The sequence below is a fragment of the Mobula hypostoma genome, chromosome 10 (assembly GCF_963921235.1).
Source record: "Mobula hypostoma chromosome 10, sMobHyp1.1, whole genome shotgun sequence".
In the NCBI taxonomy this organism is placed as follows: domain Eukaryota; kingdom Metazoa; phylum Chordata; class Chondrichthyes; order Myliobatiformes; family Myliobatidae; genus Mobula; species Mobula hypostoma.
Genome location: NC_086106.1, coordinates 13,054,848 through 13,077,689, shown reverse-complemented (window position 1 = coordinate 13,077,689; position 22,842 = coordinate 13,054,848). Strand labels below are relative to the sequence as shown.

Sequence of the window (22,842 nt, the reverse complement as noted above, 5' to 3'; positions counted from 1 at the left end):
GTACAAATACCCTTTGGGGGGGAAAAGGTCACAAATAGCTCTGAACGTTAAGGACCTGGCTTCAGGCATTCAAAGGTTCAAAGGTTCATTTGTTATCAAAGTATACAACTCTGAAATTCGTTTTTCTCCAGATAGACACAAAACCAAAAAAGAAAAGAACAGCAGAAAAACCATCAACCCTCTCCTACTGTCTGTCTGTCTGTCCAGGTACCATATCCGATGCAGACTTTGGTGACCATGGCTTTCCATATAGATCCTTTGTTTTTTGGATGACTTCCATTTCCTCAAGGTGTAGCCACCTGGCTATGCTTTTGATGTACATAAGCCGAGGTCTTCCTCTAGGTTTGCTCCCCTCGAACTTTCCAGAGAGTATGAGTTTTTCTAGTTCATCTTTCTGCATGATGAGTCCCTAGGAATCTGAGTTGTCTTTATCTTACTGTTGGTATGAGTGATCGAACTGCTTGGGCTCTTCTGAGAACTTATTCATTTGATGTGTGTGTGGTCTATGATATTTTTAACACTCTCCTGTAGAACCATAATTCAGCTACTTCTAGTCTCTTTTCCATTGCTGGAGAAATGGTCCAGCATTCATTTCCATAAGTCAGGATAGAATAAATGTAGCACTGCAGTATTCTGTTTTTAGTGTGCGTGCTCATCTGTCTATCTGTTAATATGGTCTTTATTTTTTGGAAAGCTTCTTTCGCCATTGCTATTCTGTATTTGATATCTGTGTCGCACCTGCCATTACTTGTTATTAGGCTGCCAAGATATTTGAATTTGTTGACTTGTTTAATGTTTGTATTTCCGATCTTGATCACACATTATGGGATGTTTAAGTAAATCAGTGTTCGTCACACTTCCAAAGAAAGAGGGAGCAACAGAATGTGAGTTACATCGTACAATAAGCCTGATGAGCTACATGGCAAAAATTATTCTCAGAGTAATCATGATGAGAGCAAGACGATGTATAAAACCAGAAATCAGTAAAGAACAATGTGGCTTTGTGGAAAACACTGGAACCAGAAATGCAATTTTCATGCTACGGATGATCTGTGAACAAGCCATCCAGGTACAAAAAGACGTCTACCTATGTTTCATTGACTATGCAAAACCTTCTCCTACAGAAAAAAAAACAAACAAAAAGGCAACAGGGACATCAACCCCCAAATCCCCCTCCCCCTACACAAAAATGAAAAAGATCGGATGAAAAATACAGAGCATAAACAACACAAACCTTAATCGGTGAAATGGAGTCTCGATGGTTCAATCTCCTTCATTGCTTTAATGAACAAACAATGGAAGGTTTAGTTGTGAAATGGAGTTATCAGCATAATGACAGCAGTTTGGACTTGCTAGTAACAAGCACTGGTGTAATGGGTACCCAAATGCTGCTATCCTGAAAAAAGACAGGAGTGATAACCAAATCACCCAGTCCTGATGAAGGGTCTCTGCCTGAAACTTCAACTCTCTTTTCTATCGGTGCTGCCTGGCCTGCTGAGTTCTTCCAGCATTGTACGTGTGTTGCTTTGGATTTCCAGCATCAACAGATTCTCTTGTTTTTGTGAAATAAAGTTAAGTTTGTTGTAAAAAAAAACAAAATGATGGGAAGTAGAAGTGGCAAGTACCCAACATTTTCACACCTAAATAAAAGAAGATTCTGCAAGAAGTGAAAGGAAGATGTGATGAGAATTTGAAACAAGAATATTACTAGTTTCAGACTTCTCACTGGGTCCAATACTAAAGAGCACAATCTTCAGAGTTTTCTAGCCACAAAACAAACACGTACTTAGCAATAATGCTCTATTTTTCAAAGAAGTTGGGGAATGTGAAATGTATAAAAACATTGTAGTATGCATCTCATTTTCATGACACACACTCCTCCTGACAAGATATTTTGAGTTAAATTTGATACCTCTTGTAAATTTTCCCATTCCTTTCTCCTAACATCTTTGTATTTGTTCCTTTCACAAAGACACAGGTAAGTGTTTTTTATTTTTATATACTTTCATGTTTTTATATTGTCCTTTATATTTCTGCGACTGAACCTCTTTTGGCAATTAAAACCCTTGCCACTCAAGAACACAACTGGACATGAAACACATTACATTTCATTTTGATGGCTTACGTCTGGTCTTTTTTCATCTTAACCATTAACATTTTGGCTCAACCATGACCAATCTTGGACTCTTGTGGTTAGTAAGGTTTTTATTTTGTTTAGGGAGATACAGTACGATACAAGCCCTTCCCAGCCCAATAAACCACACTGCCCAACAACTCACCCAGTTTAACCCTTGCCTAATCACAGGACAATTTACAATGATCAAATAGTCTATTAACTGGTATGCCATTGAACTGTGGGAGGAAACCAGAGAACTCGGAAGAAATCCACACGCTCTCGGTATAAACATACAAACTTCTTATAGAGGATGCCGGAACTGAACTCTGAACTTCAACGTTATGAGTTCAAAAACGTTACTAATTCGGAATCATATTTACTGTTTTCGTTCTGCTTGCTGGAATATAACTGACATACTATAATCACTATTAGACAAATTTTACATACCTTTAATATATTAAACAAATATGACTCATTTTCACTGACAGCCTGAGATCTGGGCTTTGGAGTGGTGGGAGGGGGCAGGGAGTGATTCTTAAACCAGTAGATCAGAAAGCTAGATCCAACCAACAGAAACACATTAAACTCCACCATTTTTGGTGGTGTGAAAGCAACTACATTAAGAGCAAGCAGGTATTCAACTGCAATATATTCTAGTTTTATTAAGCAATAATGGTGCACTAAACCCAATGGCTGGGCTCTCGTTGTACACTGTCCATTCTTGCATATTCTCCCCAGGGAGAACAGCCTCCCCACCAGATGCTGCAGGATCCTTCCACCATAAATGATGGTCTCCACCACTGAAAAAGCCTGCCCCCACACTCCAGGTCACTGGCCATACATGTAGTTGTTTCGTTTGTTAAATGAATGATTTCCAACAGGTATTTGCTAACTTTTGTCAGTATTGCTGAGATACAGAGGGTGATTTTTCAGTATCCATTTATGGATGGAAAGTGGATCTGTTTCTTGGCTCTTGCTGGCCCCATAAATGATGGCATGAAACTCTAAGAATAGTCATTTGACCATTGGCTCAGTATTTTATCAGTATTGAGAGCTCTGTTTCAGAATCAGAATCAAGTTTATAATCACCGGCATGTGACGTGAAACTTGTTAACTTAGCCCCAGTTCAATGCAATACATAATATAGAAGAAGAAAATAAATAAATAGGGGAAAAAATAAAAAATGAAAAATAATAAAAATAAAAAATAAATAAAGTAAATCAACTACAGTACATATATTGATTAAAAATTGTGTGAAAAAAACAGAATATGTATTGAAAAAGTGAGGTAGTGTTCACAAGTTCCACGTCCATTTAGGAATCAGATGGCAGGGGGGAAGAAGCTGTTCCTGAACCACTGAGTGTGCGCCTTCAAGCTTCTGTACCTCCTACCTGATGGTAACAGTGAGAAAAGGGCATGCCCTGAGTGCTGGAGGTCCTTAATAATGGATGCTGCCTTTCTGAGACACTGCTCCTTGAAGGTGTCCTGGGTACTTTGTAGGCTGGTGCCCAAGATGGAGCCGACTAAATTTACAACCCTCTGCAGCTTCTTTCAGTCCTGTGCAGTAGCCCCCCCATACCAGACAGTGATGCAACCTGTCAGAATGGTCTCCACAGTACATCTATACAAGTTTTTGAGTGTATTTGTTGACATACCAAATCTTTTCAATCTCCTAATAAAGTATAGTCACTGCCTTGCCTTCTTTATAAGTGCATCGATATTTTGGGACCGGGTTAGATCCTCAGAGATCTTGACACCCAGGAACTTGAAACTGCTCAATCTTTAATTATTTGCCCTTTAATTACTGCATGTTAGTATTAAGAAGCAGTAAATCTGGCCGATTTTCAGTTCTTCCAAACAGCAAGCTTCGAAAAGTGAAATAATTGGTACTGGTAGCTTACCCTCTAGCTATGAAAATGAACCAATATTCTACGAGGAAGACAAAATAATAAACACATCCACTGATTTCCTAATATATGCCACATTTAAATATGGGGGCACACTAGCATGGTGGTTAGCACAACGCTTTACAGTACAGGCAATCCAAGTTCAATTCCCAGCACTTCTGCAGGGAGACTGTACATCCCTGTGACTTCCTGGTGCTCCGGTTTCCTCCCACAATCCAAAGACGTACCCGCTGGTAGGTGAATTGGTTGTTGCAAATTGAACTGTGATTAAGCTAGGATTAAATCCAGAATTGCTGAGCAGCGTGGCTCGAAGGACCAATTCCACGCTCTATCTAAATAATGTCAATAAAACCCATAGCTTCCCCTCGAGCAGATACAAATTATTACTGCTTAGGTCATAAAAACGGGTAGTTGACACAAAGTGACTTCCCGTAATCAAAAAATGTATGTGTTTTTCCTCATTGAACTTGGGATTGTTGGTGAAGTAGTAGAGAGTTAGCTTGTATCTCTTTCTGATACAAGCCAACTCTCTACTACTTCACCAACAATCCAAACATTCAAACTGATGCCCAAAGGATGAGAAGATATAAGTGCAACATCTCTGCAGTAATAGCCACAGCCATTCGCTCCACATGTGCTAATTCAATGCTGAGTTCCTCTCGAAGTTTGCTTTCCATAGTCATAGTCATAGTCATACTTTATTGATCCCGGGGGAAATTGGTTTTTGTTACAGTTGCACCATAAATAATAAATAGTAAAGAACCATAAATAGTTAAATAGTAATATGTACATTATGCCAGTAAATTATGAAATAAGTCCAGGACCAGCCTCTCAGCTCAGGGTGTCTGACCCTCCAAGGGAGGAGTTGTAAAGTTTGATGGCCACAGGCAGGAATGACTTCCTATTACGCTCTGTGCTGCATCTTGGAGGAATGAGTCTCTGGCTGAATGTACTCCTCTGCCCACCCAGTACATTACGTAGTGGATGGGAGACATTGACCAAGATGGCATGCAACTTAGACAGCATCCTCTTTTCAGACACCACGTTCAGAGAGTCCAGTTCCATCCCCACAACATCACTGGCCTTACCAATGAGTTTGTTGATTCTGTTAGTCATTGTTCCACACAAGCTAGTTTTTCTTTAAACAGTCAAAAAGTTTAACAAGTTAAAATAAGCATCTAAATTAAAACAAATGCAATTTATTTAATTTTATTATTTTAATTTCTTCCTCAGTCCTTTCTTGCCCTGATGAAGAGTTTCAGCCCAAAACATCAACCGTTTATTCCTTTCTATAGACACTGCTTGACCTACTGAGTTGTGCCAGTATTTTGTGTGTGTTGCTCTGAATTGATGGGAAAAGAAGCAACGGCAACATTTATATCCTTTAAGAGAAGCATAATCATTCCAAGCCAAGTCACTGGGTATATTTAAAGTGGAAGTTGATAGGTTTGTGATTAATCACAAAGGTTTCAGGGAGAAGGCAGGAGAATTGGGTTGTGAGGGATAATAAATCAGCCATAATGGATTTGTAGAGAAAACTCAATGATCTAAATGGCCTAATCCTGCTCATATGTGTTATACAGGTCTTACTCTATGTCTTAAGAGGCATCCTTTTAGCATGGAGATGAGGAGGAATTATTTTTTAAGCCAGGGAGTGGTGAATCTGTGAAATTCTTTGCCACATGCAGTTGTGAAGCCAAGTCTTTATGTATATTTAAGGCAGAGGTTGATAGATTTTTGATTGGTCAGGACATGAAGGGATATGGGGAGAAGGCAGGAGATTGGGGACAGACAGGAAAATCGATCAGCCATGATGAAATGACAGAGCAAACTCAATGGGCCAAAAGGCCTAATTCTGCTCCTATATCTTATGGTGGTCCAATGCAGAAACATGAAAAATACACAGGAATTACAAATATATTTCAACATCATTTATTGATGTGGATGATGGTACTTCAGTGATTGAATTCAAAGCAACATAAAATAGGATACATACTGTATATTACCTGCTAAATAAAAAGTTTCCCCACAGGTAGGCCATTGAATTCACATGACTAAGTGTAATACCCACTGGCTTTAATGGAGTATTGGAGTACTCTTCAGTGCCTACAAGTAAAACGAAATCTTGCTTCTCTATAGAAAGGGAGATGGGATTGGGGTGAGAAGAGATAAGAGATGAGAGATGAGCTAAGCATTAGTTCAAGATTATTCGATAATTAATGAACTTTAGAATCAGCCATCTAAATCGCAACCTTTGCTCACAACAGCATAATTATATGCAAAGTGAAATCTATAACAATAAGACTTTGCACATATCCTGGGATCTTACTCAATGAGAAGTCAATCAAGGATGAACATATAGATCTCAGGATCCTTCATTTTCTCTTTGGAGAATTATGAGTGCTAACTTGCAAAAGCCAGTTGTCCAATTTTCACTTTTCTCAAGAAAGACGGTATAGATGCTTGGCCTCAAATTTTGCTTCTATTACCTAATACCATCAGAAAATGAGCTATGAAATTATATCCAGATGCATTGCTAAGAAATACCAGAATAAGCAAATGAAACTGCCTGCAGGGCAAATACAGTTATATCAACTAGGAAGTTTTCCTCAAAAGCTCCTTTAGCAGAATTTTCAAATTATTGGCCCAACCAGGCAAACAATGCCTGATACCCAACACTGTTTCTGCTTCAGATGGAAACTACAAGCCAGTGAGCCTTACATCTGTAGCAAAAAAGTTGTTGAAGATTCTGAGGAGCAGGGTTTATATTTAACCTCGCAGACAGGTTTAATAGAGCTGTTCAGGAGGGTTTAAGCTAATTTGGCAGGGGGATAGGAACTGGAGTGATAGGGCTTTAGAGATGATAGAAAGGATAGGCAGGAGATGAGGCATAATCACAGCCAGTAGGATGAGTTACAGGGCAATAGAGGTGTGCTGCACTGAAAACAGAAAACAACAAATACTGAACTGAAAATGTTATATTTGAGCACGCAGCAAAAGAAATAAAATGGACGATCTTGAAATTCAGCTACAGATTGGCAAGTATGACGTTGTGGCCATCTCTGAAACTTGGCTAAAGGATGGCTGCCATTGGGAGCTGATCGTCCAAGGTATATATGGTATATCGGAAAGATAGTTTAGTAGGCAGAAGGGGCGGTGCGGCCCTGTGAATAAGAAATAATATTAAATCATTAGAAAGGGATGACATCGGAAGGTGTAGAGTCTCTATGGGTTGAGTTAAGAAATGGCAAGGATAAAAGGACCTGAATAGCAGTTGTATACAGGCCTCCAAACAGCAGCCGGGATGTGGATTACAAATTACAGCAGGAGGGAGAAAAGGCACGTCGGAAGGGCAATGTCATGATAATCATTGGGGATTTTAACATGAAAGTGGATTGGGAAAACCAGGCCAGTATTGGACCTCAAGAGAGAGAATTTGTAGAATGTCTGAGGGATGGATTTTTAGAACAACTTGTTGTTGAGCCCACTAGGGGATCAGCTGTGCTGGATTGGGTGTTGTGCAATGATCCAGAAGTGATAAGAGAGCTTAAGGTTAGGGAACCCTTAGGGAACAGTGATCACAATATGATTGAGTTAACTTTGAAATTTGAGAAGGAGAAACTAAATTCCGATGTGTCAGTATTTTAACGGAATAAAGGAAATTACAACGCCATGAGAAGGGAACTGGCCAAGGTTGACTGTAAAGAGACACCAGCAGGAAGGACAGCAGAGCAGCAATGGCTGGAGTTTCTGCGAAAAATGAAGGACGTGCAAGACAGATATACTCTAAATAAGAAGAAATTTTCAAATGGAAGAAGGTCGCTACCGTGGCTGACAAGTGAAGTTAGAGCCAAAGTGAAAGCAAAAGAGAGGGCATACAAGGAAGCCAAAGCTCGTGGCAAGATAGGGGATTGGGAAGCTTTTAAAAGCTTGCAGAAGAAGGTCATTAGGAAGGAAAAGATGAATTATGAAAGGAAGGTGGCAATAATATCAAAGAAGATACTAAAAGCTTTTTTAAGTATATAAAGAGTAAAAGGGAGTTGAGGGTAGATATAGGACCAATAGAAAATGATGCTGGAGATATTGTAATGAGAGACGCAGAGGTGGCAGAGGAACTGAATGCATATTTTGCAATGGTAGTCACAGTGGAAGACACTTGCAGTATACCGGACATTTAAGAGTGTCAGGGAAGTGAAGTATGTGCAGTGAAAATTACAACTGAGAAGGTGCTCAGGAAGCTTAATAGTCTGAGGGTGGATAGATCTCCTGGACCTGATGGAATGCACCCTTGGGTTCTGAAGGAAGTAGCTGGAGAGATTGCAAAGGCTTTAATAATGATCTTTTAAGAATCGATAGATTCTGGCATTGTATCGGATGACTGGAAAATTGCAAATGTTACTCTGCTATTTAAGAAGGGTGGGAGGCAGCAGAAGGGAAACTATAGACCTGTTAGCCTGACATCAGTGGTTGGGAAGTTGTTGGAATCGATTGTTAGGGATATGATTATGGAGTATCTGGAAGCACATGACAAGATAGGCTAAAGCCAGCATCGTTTCCTGAAAGGAAAATCCTCCCTGACTAACCTACTGCAGTTTTTTGAGGAAATTACAAGCAGGGTAGATAAAAGAGATGCAGTGGATGTGGTGTACTTGGATTTTCAGAAGGCCATTGACAAGGTGCCGCACATTAGGCTGCTTAGCAAGATAAGATCCCATGGAATTACAGGGGAGTTACTAGCATGGGTGGAGCATTGGCTGATCGGTAGAAAACAGAGAGTGGGAATAAAGGGATCCTATTCTGGCTGGCTGCCGGTTACCAGTGGAGTTCCACAGGAGTCGGTGTTGGGACCACTGCTTTTTACAATGTATGTCAATGATTTGGACCAGCAGATTAATGGATTTGTGGCTAAATTTGCTGATGATACAAAGATAGGTGGAGTAATAGTGTTAGAGACTTAGATAGTTTAGGGGAATGGGTAAATAAGTAGCAAATGAAATACAATGTTGGAAAGTGTCTGGTCATGCACTTTTGTGGAAGAAATAAATGGGCGGACTATTATTTAGATGGGGAGAGAATTCAAAATGCAGAGGTGCAAAGGAACTTGGGAATCCTTGTGCAGGATACCCTAAAGGTTAAACTTCAGTTTGAGTCGGTGATGAAGAAGGCAAATGCAATGTTGGCATTCATTTCTAGAGGTATAGAATACAAGAGCAGGGATGTGATATTGAGGCTCTATAAGGCACACGTGAGACCATACCTAGAGTATTGTGTACAGTTTTGTGCTCCTTATTTTAGAAAGGATATACTGACATTGGAGAGGGTTTAGAGAAGATTCACAAGAATGATTCCAGGAGTGAAAGGGTTACCATGTGAGGAACATCTGGCAGCTCCTGGGCTGTATTCAGGAGAACGAGGGGGGATCTTATAGAAACATTCTGAATGTTAAGAGGCCTGAACAGATTAGATATGGCAAAGTTCTTTCTCATGGTAGGGGAGACCAGGACTAGAGGGCACGACTTCAAGATTGAAGGACATCCATTTAGAACAGAGATGCCCAGAAATTACAAACGTTTGTACTTTAGTCAGAGGGTTGTAAATCTGTGGAATTTGTTGCCACCAGCAGCTATGGAGGTCAAGTCATTGGGTGCATTTAAGGCAGAGATAGATAGATTCTTGATTAGCCAGGGCATCAAAGTTATGGGGAGAAAGCAAGGAAGTGGGGATAACTGGAAGAATTGGATCAGCACATGATTGAATGGCGGAGCAGACTCGATGGGCCAAATTGCCTACTTCTGCTTCTATATCTTATGGTCTTATGATCACTTGGAAAGGCGTGGATTGATTAGGAGTCAGCACAGTTTGTACAAGGAAGAGATCATGTCTCACATATCTGAGTGGTGTTTGAAAAAATGACTCGAAAAATTGATGAGGGCAGCTGTGGTTTATATCAAAGTTTAAAGTAAATTTATTGTCAAAATACACGTATGTCATCGTATAGCACCCTGAAATTCATTTTCTTGTGGGCATGATTCGTAAATCCATAGCATAGTAAATGTAAAAAGAAGGAAATAATAATAATAAATAAAAAAGCAATAAATACCCAGAACATGAGATAGAGAGTCATTGAAAGTGTAGGTACAGTTCAGTGATGGGGCAAGTGAAGTCGAGTGAAATTATTCCCCTTTGGTTCAAGAGCCTGATGGTTGAGGGGCAATAACTATTCCTGAACCTGGTGGTGTGGGTTTTGAGGCTCCTGTACTTCCTTCCTGATGGCAGCAGCAAGATGAGAGCATGTCTTGGGTGGTGGGGGGACCCTGAGGATGGATGCTGCTTTCCTGTGACAGCGCTCTGTGTAGATGAGCTCAGTGGTGGGGAGAGCCTTACCCATGATTGATTGAGCTGTATCCACAATTTTTTGTCCCACATAGTAAGTTGGTCCAGAAAGTTAAGACACAAAGAATCTGAGGCATGTTGCCAGAGAATCAGATTCACAATTGGCTGGGCAATAGGAGGCAGAGGGGAGTGGTGGACTGGTGCTTTACAGACTGGAAATCTAGAACAAGTGGTGTACCACAAGGATCTGTGCTCCGATCTTCTATAGAAGGCTTGGTTGAGAATGTTGGTGGACTGATTAGTAAGTTTGTAGGAAACAGGAAAACTAGAGCCAAATATAGTAAAGAAAATTGTTTAAGGATATAGTGGGACATGGATCAGCTGAAAAGTTAGTTAGGCTGGTTGCAGGCTATGACATTGAGTACAAGATATATGTCATGTTGTAATTGTACAAAACTTTGGTTGGTCCACATTTGCAGTACTGTGTTTAATTTTGGTTGCATACTACAGGAAACGTGGTAGCAATAGTAAGAGTGCAAAAGTGGTTCTCCCAGATGTTGCCTGTAATTGAGGGCTCTAGTTACCAGGGGCACTTGGATAGGCTGGGTTTACTCCCAGTGAAACATAGAAGGCTGAGAGGTGACCTTATAGAGGTTTATAAAATTAGGAAGGGCACAAATAGAATAGTTAGTCAGATTTTTTTTGGCTCAGAGAAGATGAACCTAGACTTGGAAGCACAAGTTTAAGGAGAAAAGAGAGAAAATTTAAAAGAGATCTGAAGGGTATGTTTTTCACACAGAGAGTGGCAACTATCCGGAACAAGCTGCCAGAGGAGGTCGTGGAAGCAGATATGATTATATATGTTAAAAGGACTGCTACTTAGATTGGAAAAATAGGACTAATAAAGGACTAGATAGGACTAATACAGGCAAATAGAATCAGTGTGGATATACAACTTGTTCAACACAGATAAGGTGGGACAACAGGACCAATTCCTGTGCTGTAGAATTCTGTGATTTTCACGTATCTGGAACTTTTTTAACATTTTTAAATGTGTTGGTATAGCAGGAGATAGCAGTTCAATAATCTAAATCACTGGGAGCAAATGAAACCACAAGATACAGGAGCATAATTAGGCCATTTGGCCCAATGAGTCTGCTCCACCATTTCATCATGGCTGATTCAATTTTTCTCTCAGTCTTAATCTCCTATCTTCCTCCCATATCCCTTTATGCCCTGACCAATCAAGAATCTATCAACTTTTGCCTTACATCTATGTGAAAACTTGGCCTCCACAGCTGCCTATGGCAAAGAATTCCACAGATTTACCACTCTCTGGCTAAAGAAATCCTCATCTCTATTCTAATAGGATGCCCCTCTATTCTGAGGTTGTGTCCTCTGGTTGTTTCCACCATAGGAAGCATCCTCTCCACATCCACTCTATCAAGGCTTTACACCATTTGATAGGTTTCAATTGATAGGTCACCCCTCATTCTTCTAGTGTATACCCTTTTATTTCTTCTACCAAAGTGCATAACCATAGACTTCCCAACATATTCTGATGTCTTTCCCCTTCCTGAAGAAGGATCTTAGCCCAAATTTCAACTGCTTAGACCATAAAAACATATTAATCATGAAAGCACGGCTATTCCATGACTTGTACTTCAAATAAATCAATTCATTTCTACTTCACTTCAAATACGGTAGAAAGGATAGCCAACTCCTACATAATGGATCAAGTCTAATTTAATGATTGATAATTCCCAGTTTTTAATAATAAATTTGGAGTTTACCTATCATCTCTTGCAAAAGCTAAATGTTATGGAGACATCAAGCCCACAGATAAGGGTGGTGCTGTAATAGTCTGGCATACTGATCTCTACCTTGCTGAGGCCGAGCAACAACTCTCCAACACCTTTTCTTACTTACCCCTCAAACACAACCCCACTAAGGAGCACCAGGCCATTGCCTCCCATACCATCACTGACCTTATTAGCTCTGGGGATCACCTATCCACTGCCATCAACCTCATAGTTTCCACAACCTCCAATTCTACCTCCTTCCCAAGATTCACAAATCTGCTTGTCCAGGTAGACCCATTGTTTCAGCTTGTTTTTGCCTCACTAAACTCATATCTGCATACCTCGATTCTGTTTGATCACCCTCTTTCAGCCTTTTCCTACCTATATCCGTTGTCACTTCACACGCTCTGGATCTTTTCAATGATTTCAGGTTCCCTGACCCCATCATCTTATATTCAACATGGATGTCCAGTCTCTATACACCTCCATCCCCCACCAGAAAGGCCTCAAAGTTCTCCATTTCTTTCTGGACACCAGACCCAATCAGTTCCCCTCCACCACCACTCTCCTCCATCTAGTGAAACTTGTCCTCACCCTTAATTAATTTCTCCTTTGGCTCCAACAAAAGGTGTAGCCATGGGCACTCCCATGGGTCCCAGCTATGCCTGCATTTTTGCTGGCTATGTGGAACAGTCTATGTTCCAAGCCCACACAGGTGACCGCCCCCACTTTTCCTAAGCTATATCGATGACTACATCGGTGCTGGTTCCTGCACCCAATCGGAGCTCGTCGACTTCATCCACGTCGCTTCCAACTTCCACCCTCCCCTCAAATTTACCTGCTCCCCTTTTGACAGCTCCCTCCCCTTTCTTGATCTCTTGATCTCTCTGTCTCTATCTCAGGACTCAGCTTATCTACTGCTGTCTATTATAAAGCCATGGATGCTCACAGCTACCTGGACTAGACCTCAACCCCCCCTGTTACTTGTAAAAACACCATTCCCTTCTTTTAATTCCTCCATCTTCACCGGATCTGCTCTCAGGATGAGGCTTTTCATTCCAGAACAAAGGAGATGCCTCCTTCTTTAATGAAAGGGGCTTCCGTTCCTCTACCATCAACGCTGCCCTTAACCGCATCTCTTCTATTTCACGCACATCTGTTCTCACCTCATCCTCTCGCCACCCTACAAGGGATAGGGTTCCTCTTATCTTCCAGCACATAATTCTCCCCAAATTTTGCTATCTCTAACGGGATCCCACCATCAAGCACATCTTTCTCTCCCCCCCCCGCCCCAAACTTTCTGTTTTCTGCAGGGATCGCTCCCTACGTGACTCCATTGTCCATTCATCCCTCACCACTGACCTCCCTCCTGGCACTTATCTTTGCAAGCGGAGCAAGTGCTACACTTGCCTCTACACCTCCTCCCTCACTACCATTCAGAGATCTAAACAGTCCTTCTAGGTGAGGCAACACTTCTCCTGTGAGTCTGTTGGAGTCATTTACTGTGTTCAGTGCTCCCGGTGTGGCCTCCTGTATATCGGTGAAACCCAACATACATTGGGAGACTGCTTCACGGAGCACCTATGCTCCGTCCACCAGAAAAAGCAGGATCTCCCAGTGGCCATCCATTTTAATTCTGCTTCTCATTCCCATTCCAATGTGTCTATCCATGGGCTCCTCTACTGTCATGATGAAGCCATATTCAGGTTGGAGGAACAACACCTTATACTCCATCTGAGTAGCCTCCAACTGAATGGCATGAGCATCGATTTCTCGAACTTCCAGTAATGGCACCCCCCCCCCGCCCTCCACCATTCCCCATTCCCTTTCCTTCTCTCACCTTACCTCCTTGTCTGCCCATTGCCTCCCTCTGGCGCTCCGCGCTTTTTTTTCTTCCATGGCCTTTAGTCCTCTCCTATTAGGTTCCTCCTTCTCCAGACCTGTATCTCTTTCACCAATCAACTTCCCAGCTCTTTACTTCAGCCCTTCCCCCCCCCCACCCCGGTTTCACCTATCTCTCTCCCCTCCCCCACCTTTCAACTCTATGCCTCATCTTTTTTTTCTCTCCACCCTTGCTGAGAGGTCTCGGCCCGAAACGTCGAATGTACTTTTTCCCATAGATGCTGCCTGATCTGCTGAGTTCCTCCAGCACTTTGTGTGTGCTGCTCAGATTCAGGATCAGTCTGTTTGATTATCTTTACCGAGTGGGGAAAAGTTGAAAAATTTTCAATACAGAGGTAAAGCAGGGAAGAAATCAGGAGTCTGTGACAGAGTGCAAGGCACGAAAGGTAAGTAATACTGGCATGACAGTCCAGTGACAAAAAGTGACAAAAGATATGGAAGCACTGCAACAGAATAATTACTCAAAGCTACTGGACAGATGTTTAGTGAGCTGTGGAAATTGGAAATCCGAATGCTGGATATACTGATTATCTAAAACTAATTAACTCAGTTGAGTCTAAAAGCGTATAATTTACCTAGTCAAATAGTTACAGAGTTAAAAAGTTATTTGCATCCAACTTGTCCACGCAAATTAATTTGCCTAGCTGAGCTAATCCTATATGCCTGTACACTAGGAATTCTGCAGATGCTGGAAATTCAAGCAACACACATCAAAGTTGCTGGTGAACGCAGCAGGCCAGGCAGCATCTCCAGGAAGAAGTACAGTCGACGTTTCAGGCCAAGACCCTTCGTCAGGACTAACTGAAAGAAGAGCTAGTAAGAGATTTGAAAGTGGGAGGGGGAGAGGGAGATCTGAAATGATGGGAGAAGACAGGAGGGGGAGGGATGGAGCCAAGAGCTGGACAGGTGATTGGCAAAAGGGATATGAGAGGATCATGGGACAGGAGGCCTAAGGAGAAAGAAAAGGGGGAGGGGGAAAGCCCAGAGAATGGGGAAGGGGTATAGTGAGAGGGACAGAGGGAGAGAAAGGAGAGAGAGAGAAAGAATGACTCCTCGTACCCCATCTGTTATTTATTTATATACACACATTTTTTTTCTCTCTCTCTCTCCTTTTTCTCCCTCTGTCCCTCTCACTATACCCCTTGCCCATCCTCTGGGTTTTCCCCCCTCCCCCTTTTCCTTCACCCTGGACCTCCTGTCCCATGATCCTCTCATATCCCTTTTGCCAATCACCTGTCCAGCTCTTGGCTCCATCCCTCCCCCTCCTGTCTTCTCCTATCATTTTGGATCTCCCCCTCCCCCTCCCACTTTCAAATCCCTTACTCACTCTTCCTTCAGTTAGTCCTGATGAAGGGTCTCGGCCTGAAACGTCGACTGTACCTCTTCCTAGAGATGCCGCCTGGCCTGCTGCGTTCACCGGCAACTTTTATGGGTGTTGCCTATATGCCTGTGTTTGGGCCATGTCCCTCTGAACTTTTCCTATCAATGTACATATTTAAATGGCTTTTAAACATAGTAATTGCATCCACCTTATAACACTTCTTCTGACAGCTTGTTCCATACAGCCACCACCCTCAATGTGAAAACTTGTTCCTCAGGTCTCCTTTAAATATTTTCCCTCTCACCTTAAACCCAGGCTCTCTAGGTTTAGACTTCACTATGCTGAGAGAAAAAAGTGACTTTTTTTAAAAATCTATTCCCCTCATGATTTTTACAAGCCCCTCAGCCTCCTACACCCCAGCAAAGAAAGTACTACCCTATTCAGTCTCTCCTTGTAGCTCAAGCCCTCCAGTCCCCATAACAACCATGTGAATCCTTTCTACACAAAATAATCTGTAGATGCTGGGATCAAAGCAACACTCACAACATGCTGGAGGAACTCAGCAGGTCGGGCAGCATCTGTGGAAACGATGTCGACATTTCCGGCCGGAACCCTTCATCAGGACTGAAAGGGGGGGGGGAGGCCCTATAAAGAAGGTGGGGGGAGGGTGGGAAGGAGAAGGCTGGTAGGTGCCAGGTGAAAAACCAGTAAGGGGAAAGATAAAGGGGTGGGGGAGAGGAAGCAGGGTGGTGATAGGCAGGAAAGGTGAAGAAGGAATAGGGGAAAACACAATGGGTAGTAGAAGGAGGCGGAACCATGAGGGAGGTGATAGGCAGCTGGGGGAGGGGGCAGAGTGAAATAGGGATAGGGGGAGGGAGGGGGAGGGAATTACTGGAAGTTGGAGAATTCTATGTTCATACCAAGGGGCTGGAGACTACCTAGACGGTATATGAGCTGTTGCTCCTCCAACCTGAGTTTAGCCTCATCATGGCAGTAGAGGAGGCTATGTATGGACATATCTGAATGGGAATGGGAAACAGAATTGAAGTGGGTGGCTACCGGGAGATCCTGTCTGTTGTGGCGGACCGAGCGGAGGTGCTCGACGAAGCGGTCCCCCAATCTGCGTCGGGTTTCACCAATGTAGAGCAGATCGCACCGGGAGTACCGAATGCATTAGATGACCCCAACAGACTCACAAGTGAAGTGTTGCCTCACCTGGAAGGACTGTTGAAGCACTTACTTATCCCTGTAAGCATAAGTGCTACACCTGTCCCTACACCTCCTCCCTTGCCACCATTCAGGGCCCTAAATGGTGAAAAGTGCATACAAAATGCACCAATATCTTTTATACTATGTCCCAGCTCTTGTGTTCAATGCCCTGACTGACAAAGGCAAGTGTGAGGTGCTAGTCCTCAAGATTTTATTGCTTCAGAAACAACATCCACAGTATTTCTATTTAGTACAAAGGTTCACCCTCACTAATCAAGATCAGAATGGTAATGAGACAAAATTATGGTCACAGGTGAATAGAAGTTCAGATTAAGCATGTAAATTGATGCTTCAAAATCAACTCTGAAGTAAAAGAGATAATTATTAAAAGCTGTGGATGAGGTATATAAAAGTGAAAGATGTACAGTTAAGATAGTACTTCATATAGAAAAGGTGCATTCTTGAACAGTAGGGAGGAAGAGGCTCACGTTGTATTGCTTATAGTTAGAGTCATGGGAAATCGGATGGTAACTGGTGGAGATGGATGAGTGAACAGGAATATCTAAAAAAGAACAGTACTTTCACAATACTGAAAGTAGAAGAGGCCCAAGAAGGGAAGGTGATGGCATAATATTAGAGTTGAGTTTCCATTAAATGCCAGTATTAGGAAGATAACAAGATCAATTAGCAATCAGTAAGCAAGTTGGATCAATTTGCATATTACCTTTTATTGTAAGGGAACAGGACTATAAAACCAAGGTATCTTTGTTGCAGTTCTATGTGTCTTCAGTGAGTTCACACCTGGAATTTTATATCAAATTTAGGGCTCTCTACATAACTACATGTACGTATTAGGAGTGAATCAAAAGTTCGTAGTTTGATTCATGAAATGGGAGGTCATGTTCAGCAGGGAAATGGTGAATTTTGCTGTTTACACTCAGAGGTCATTTAGTTAGGTACACCTGCTTGTTAATGCAAATATCCAATCAACAACTCACGTGGCAACAACTCTATTCATAAAAGCATGCAGGCATGGTCAAGAGGTTCAGACAAAACTAGAATGGGGAAGAAATGTGACCTAAGTGGTTTTGATCGTGCAATGATTGTGGGTGTCAAGGAGGTTGGTTTGAGGCTTGAGTATCTCAGAAATTGCTGATCTCCTGGGATTTTCATGCACAACAGTCTCCAGAGTTTATAGAGAATGATGCAAAAAACACCTAGTGAGCAGCAGTTCTGTGAGCAAAATTTCCTTTTTTATGAGGGACATCAGAGGAGAATGGTTGATTCAAGTTGACAGGAAGGTGACGGTAACTCACATAACCACATATTGCAATAGTGGTGTGCAAAAGAGCATCTCTGAACGCACAACACGTCGAACTTTGAAGAGAGTGGGCTACAGCAACAGAAGACCACAAACATACACTCAGTGACCACGATATTAGGTACAGGGGGTATCTAATAAAGTGGCCACTAAATGCAGAAGGATGAGAGCGAAACACAATGGCAAAAGGGAAGTTGTAGGTAGCTAAACAGGAAAGATTACTAAGAAGTTGTGTTTCACTACAGTAAAGTATCTAGGATTATAGGTCACAAGCTCTGAATAAAGAGATGACCATTTAGGACTGAAAGTGAAAGAAAACCTCTACTTAGAGGATTCTGAATCTTCCAAATTTGGTTTCACAGACAATTATGCTATTCAGCCATTGAGTTTTTACAGGATCAATATTAACACTACTTAACATTAATCTCATACAAAATTTCACAGAGCAGATCTTTCCCTGATTCTTACACATTAAAAATACGATTATTACAACAAATATTCTCAAAATTTCCATCCTTAAGCTTCATGTAGTATAAAGCAGAGAATTTCCTCTACCACTAACTTTGGCCACCGATGTATCTTGTCTTGTGTCTGCATCAGCTACACATTTCATGTGAATCATTTGATTTTTGGCTGACAATGATACCTCATGATTTATACACTACGGTACTTTTATGACCGCACATGTAAAGGGATCAGTAAAGGACGCAGCCTCAGAATTTGAACCTAAAATATGGTACAATTGTCTTGCGTATGAGGAAGGAGGTAGCGGACATTAACTTGGGAACTTGAATTTCAACATAGATACAATGAATTTAGAACCTGTACCAAATTAAAGTTTTAAAATGTTAAGATGAATATTGTTATTTCAATATACTTAGTGAGTAAATTTGTAAAAGGCATCAGAGATGATTAACTGATAATGAATTTATCTAGTTGGTCAGAAGCAAATATTGTAAAATTACAAAAACTTACATACCTTTAACTTTATGTCAATTAAGTAAAACTTTTGCACTTTATAGGAACATATAAATAAATACCTATGTAAATTTATAACAGTATACATTACAAGTCTATACCTTTGGGAATATACAGAGGAAGTTCATAATGCATCATGAAATTTGCTGTTTCTGGAGGACACAAGTGAGAAAGAAATATTTATTTTACAAAAGACAAAAATGAAACATCAGTCACATTTATTTAACATCTATTGACCTCTAATGAAAAAGGATCAGATTTTTTTTCCATTTTTGGGCACCATAAATGCCCATATTTATGAAAATCAGGAAAGTTAAAAGAAGACGTTAGGTTGCTCTAGGGGACAAGGCGAAGGAGAATCTCAAGGGCTTCTACAAATATATTAACAGCAAAAGGATAGCAAGGAACAAAATTAGTCCTCTTCAACATCAGCACAATCATCCATACATAGAACAAAAAATATAAGGGAGATATTAGGGGACATCTTGGAAGATGGACAGAGTGTCTATACAGTTAAGGCAAAACAGTAGTGGGGTCATGAACCGTATTACAGAGGAGGGGGTACTTGGTGTCTTGAGGCTAATTAGGGTGGATAAATCCCCAAGGCCTGACAATTTTTCTTATTAAGTATAAAATATCTTGGGGTTATCCTTGACCCTGCTCACCCTTGATCACCATGGACATTTCATCCTTCCCCAGTACTGGTATCAATGTCTTATGAAGTCAAACACTTCTCCCTCATCCAACTTTTAGCCACACATTTGTCTCTTTCATCTGTTGACTCTGTGCTAACATGTTTGTGGCTTGTGTAATAATCTAGAGGTGATTACCTTTTTGCTTTGACCTTTTAATTTGGTCCCTAGCTGCTCATATTCCCCCAGCAGAAATTCTTACTTTTCACTACCTATATCTCTGGTCCACAGGGACAATGACAACTGGATGTTTTCCCTCCCACTCCAAGTTCCTCTGTAGACCAAATGAGATCCTGAAGCCTGCCACCATGCAAGTAACACAGCCATCAAGACTCTCAACCTTGTTGATGGAGAAGTGTATCCAATTATAACAACATTTCTCTTTACTTTCTCCTCCCCACCCTCGGTTCAATGGAACCCTGAACCATGGTGCTATGGATAGGTTACTCTCATCCAGACAAGGAGGTAGAAACTCATTCCTGTTAGGCAGGTTCACAGGCCGAGGCTCCTTCAACACTATCTTCTGAACCCCTCTACCTACCTCTCTCTCAGTCACACATTCTTGTCCCCGAGTACCGACTGAGTTTATGCAGTTATTCTAAGGGGTGTGACTGCCTTCTGAAACATAGCATCAGGTTATTCTTCCCCTCCCTAATGTGCCGTAGCGTATGAAGCTTGACGACTTTGTGTGGAGTTCCTCAAGCAACCTACACCTGCAACCAATACCTGTTACCAAGACATGCAGCCTCAACACATTGCCTGCCCCTGCTCTTTGTCGCTATTTATTGTTTTTAATGTTTAATGCTATTTAATGTTTCTTAACTTACAAATAGAGGAACACAAAGCTATTGATTTTAAACAGTTCAGGGAAGGGAAGTTGAAGTTCATTACCAGATCTTACATTGCCAATTTATTTAGTCCCTTCATATTTATGTATGTATATATATGTATGTCAGTCTCTCCCTCTCCCTCTCGGCAGAGAAATTTGAAATAAGGCAAAGCTGCAGACATCGAAACAGTGAGCTGGTGGTCTACCCTCTCTCTGTTGAAGGAATGATTCCTCTCTCCCTCATTAGTGAGAGAGTGTGAGAAAGAGAGAGTGTGAGAGCGAGAGAGAGTGAGAGAGTGTGTGTGTGTGTGTGTGTGTGTGTGTGTGTGTGTGTGTGTGTGTGAGAGAGAGAGGTATATCTTGTGGCATGTAGTTTTTTTGATGGCCACTAGATCATGGTCTCTTTGAGGCCTTGCATGGCACTTGGTGAGGGGGGCTGATGCTTCCTGCTGGAACAAGTGGGGGGGGTGGTTGATGCTTTGCTGCTGCTTGTGCATGGGAGGTGGTTGGGGGGGGCTTTAGGTGTAACATTTTTTCTGTCAGAGTAAGAATTTCAGGTTGTATACTGCATACATTCTCTGAGATTATATAGAATAATTGAACCATTGAACAATAGAGTGACCGATGGAAGAGGTAGAGACACAGTGATGAAGTAAAACATACAAATTAAATCTATCGTTTTTCAGGTGATACCTTTGATGGCCAGTATTCAGATGATATATAGGATGGGGTGAGGATAGATCCTTGCCAGGCTCCAGAGATTATGATACAGGAATAGAAAGGAAAGCCATTCTAAAATTAAAATGTTTTCTTACAGCCAATGGGCTTGACAAGAGCAGTCCCCCTCATGTGAGTAAAATATTATAATTTCATTGTCATACAATTTTCAAAAAATCAAAATCTTTGTTATAACATACATACCAAAATAATAATATATCAGGAAATATGAAGCAGGTTGATAGTCTGTTACTATGCCCTCAACCAAAAGGACAGCAGCATTCTTATATCGATCGAAAGCAGCCCAGAGCACAAGGCAATCGCCTGGAAGAAAATCACAATCAACTTGTTGGTGTTTACTAAGTTTGCAAGACAGTTTTATTGGTACAACAACGAGCCCATGATAAAGGACATCTATTTACAAACTGCTCTTTGTATGGTATAGGGAAACAAGATTTTCATATCAAAAATCGAGAGTTTTCCCTTCTCAACAAGGGAATATTTAAAAAGCAAGTTCAGGCCAACACTGGGAGGAGTACAATCAAACAACCGTGACAATTATCCAAGTTCACTCTCGTCAGTCTTTTGCTTATGGAGGGAATTTGACAGGGATAAATATCCCTCTTAAAATTTCTAGTACTATTACTCTAACAGCAAAAGAGACATATTGGTACTTCCCATCTCTCAGGGAGTGTTACCTAATGGACCGACCAAGATAGGGTATTTATACAAAATGGAAGGGTGGTAGTGAAAGTGGCAGGGAGAGCAGTTGGTAGGAGATAGTATTTGAAGTTGAAATTTATCATGTTTACAAGTCATGGCTAGACGTCTGGGATCAAAGGACAGATGGAGAGAACGGAAACTAAGACAGAAGATCGGCCATGAACAAATTGACTTCCTACAGATTAGGAGAGTTCTGTCCTTAATGCAAGGAAGTGTGCCAAACTGTGCTTAAAAGGCATAGGTCAGCTGCTGGCTGATTTGAAAAATCCAGAGCTCAGAGATTCAGAGCAACTTTTGGCAAAACTGTCCAGACTGAATGCATGCCTGGATCTTAGTCACTACAGCTGCCAGTTCCATTGCCCTGTGAGGAGCTGGAGAAGGTGCAATGTCTCCTTTATGCAGATACAGATAGGCTTTCTAGGTAAAACACTTCATTTCCCCCCCCCCACCAAACTTTCTTTGAGTCAAAACAATTAATGAGTTCTCGAGGCTCTCTAAATCCGTTAGACATGGTTGTCAAAATGATACTACCAACAAGACATAGCATGAAATGTAATAGCTTGCAATAAAAAATAATCTAGTTTCCTTTCAATATCTTACGTCGCAGTACACTGCACACTGTGTTGCCCTGAGAATTCAACAATGATTTAAAATACACTTCTCCATCTGAAAGAAAAAGCACAAGTTAAATAGGTTAGTAATTCACAATCACAAAATTAATGAAGCATCCCCAAAAGATGCAACTTTATTGACGTGGCTATAAATAAACAATATAAAACAGAATAGTCACATGCTAAGTCACAGTCATAGTTCAGACCCCGACATCTTCACTACTTTCCTGATAGCCTCGCAACTGAAAATTCATTTCATCCTAAAGTCTGCTGTTTATACTCTATCCCATTTGGCTATCAAGTAGAAGTGTAATTAGTTTGTTTCTCCAGTCGGTGCCACATTTTAAACAAAAATGTTAAAATCTCTCATGGCATCCATGT

The 22,842-nt window shown here is 41.3% G+C and overlaps 1 protein-coding gene across 1 annotated transcript in view; it reads right to left on the bottom strand.

Annotated features, from left to right (window-relative positions):
* Positions 1-22,842, bottom strand: part of LOC134353207 (cation channel sperm-associated auxiliary subunit gamma-like) — a 175,624-nt gene that overhangs the window by 107,517 nt on the left and 45,265 nt on the right. The window contains exons 8-11 of the mRNA XM_063061224.1: positions 22,451-22,516; positions 21,332-21,451; positions 18,991-19,041; positions 6,030-6,156 (exon numbers count right to left, since the gene is read on the bottom strand). Coding sequence (XP_062917294.1) covers positions 6,030-6,156; positions 18,991-19,041; positions 21,332-21,451; positions 22,451-22,516 — 364 coding nt within the window. The remainder of the gene's footprint in view (positions 1-6,029; positions 6,157-18,990; positions 19,042-21,331; positions 21,452-22,450; positions 22,517-22,842) is intronic.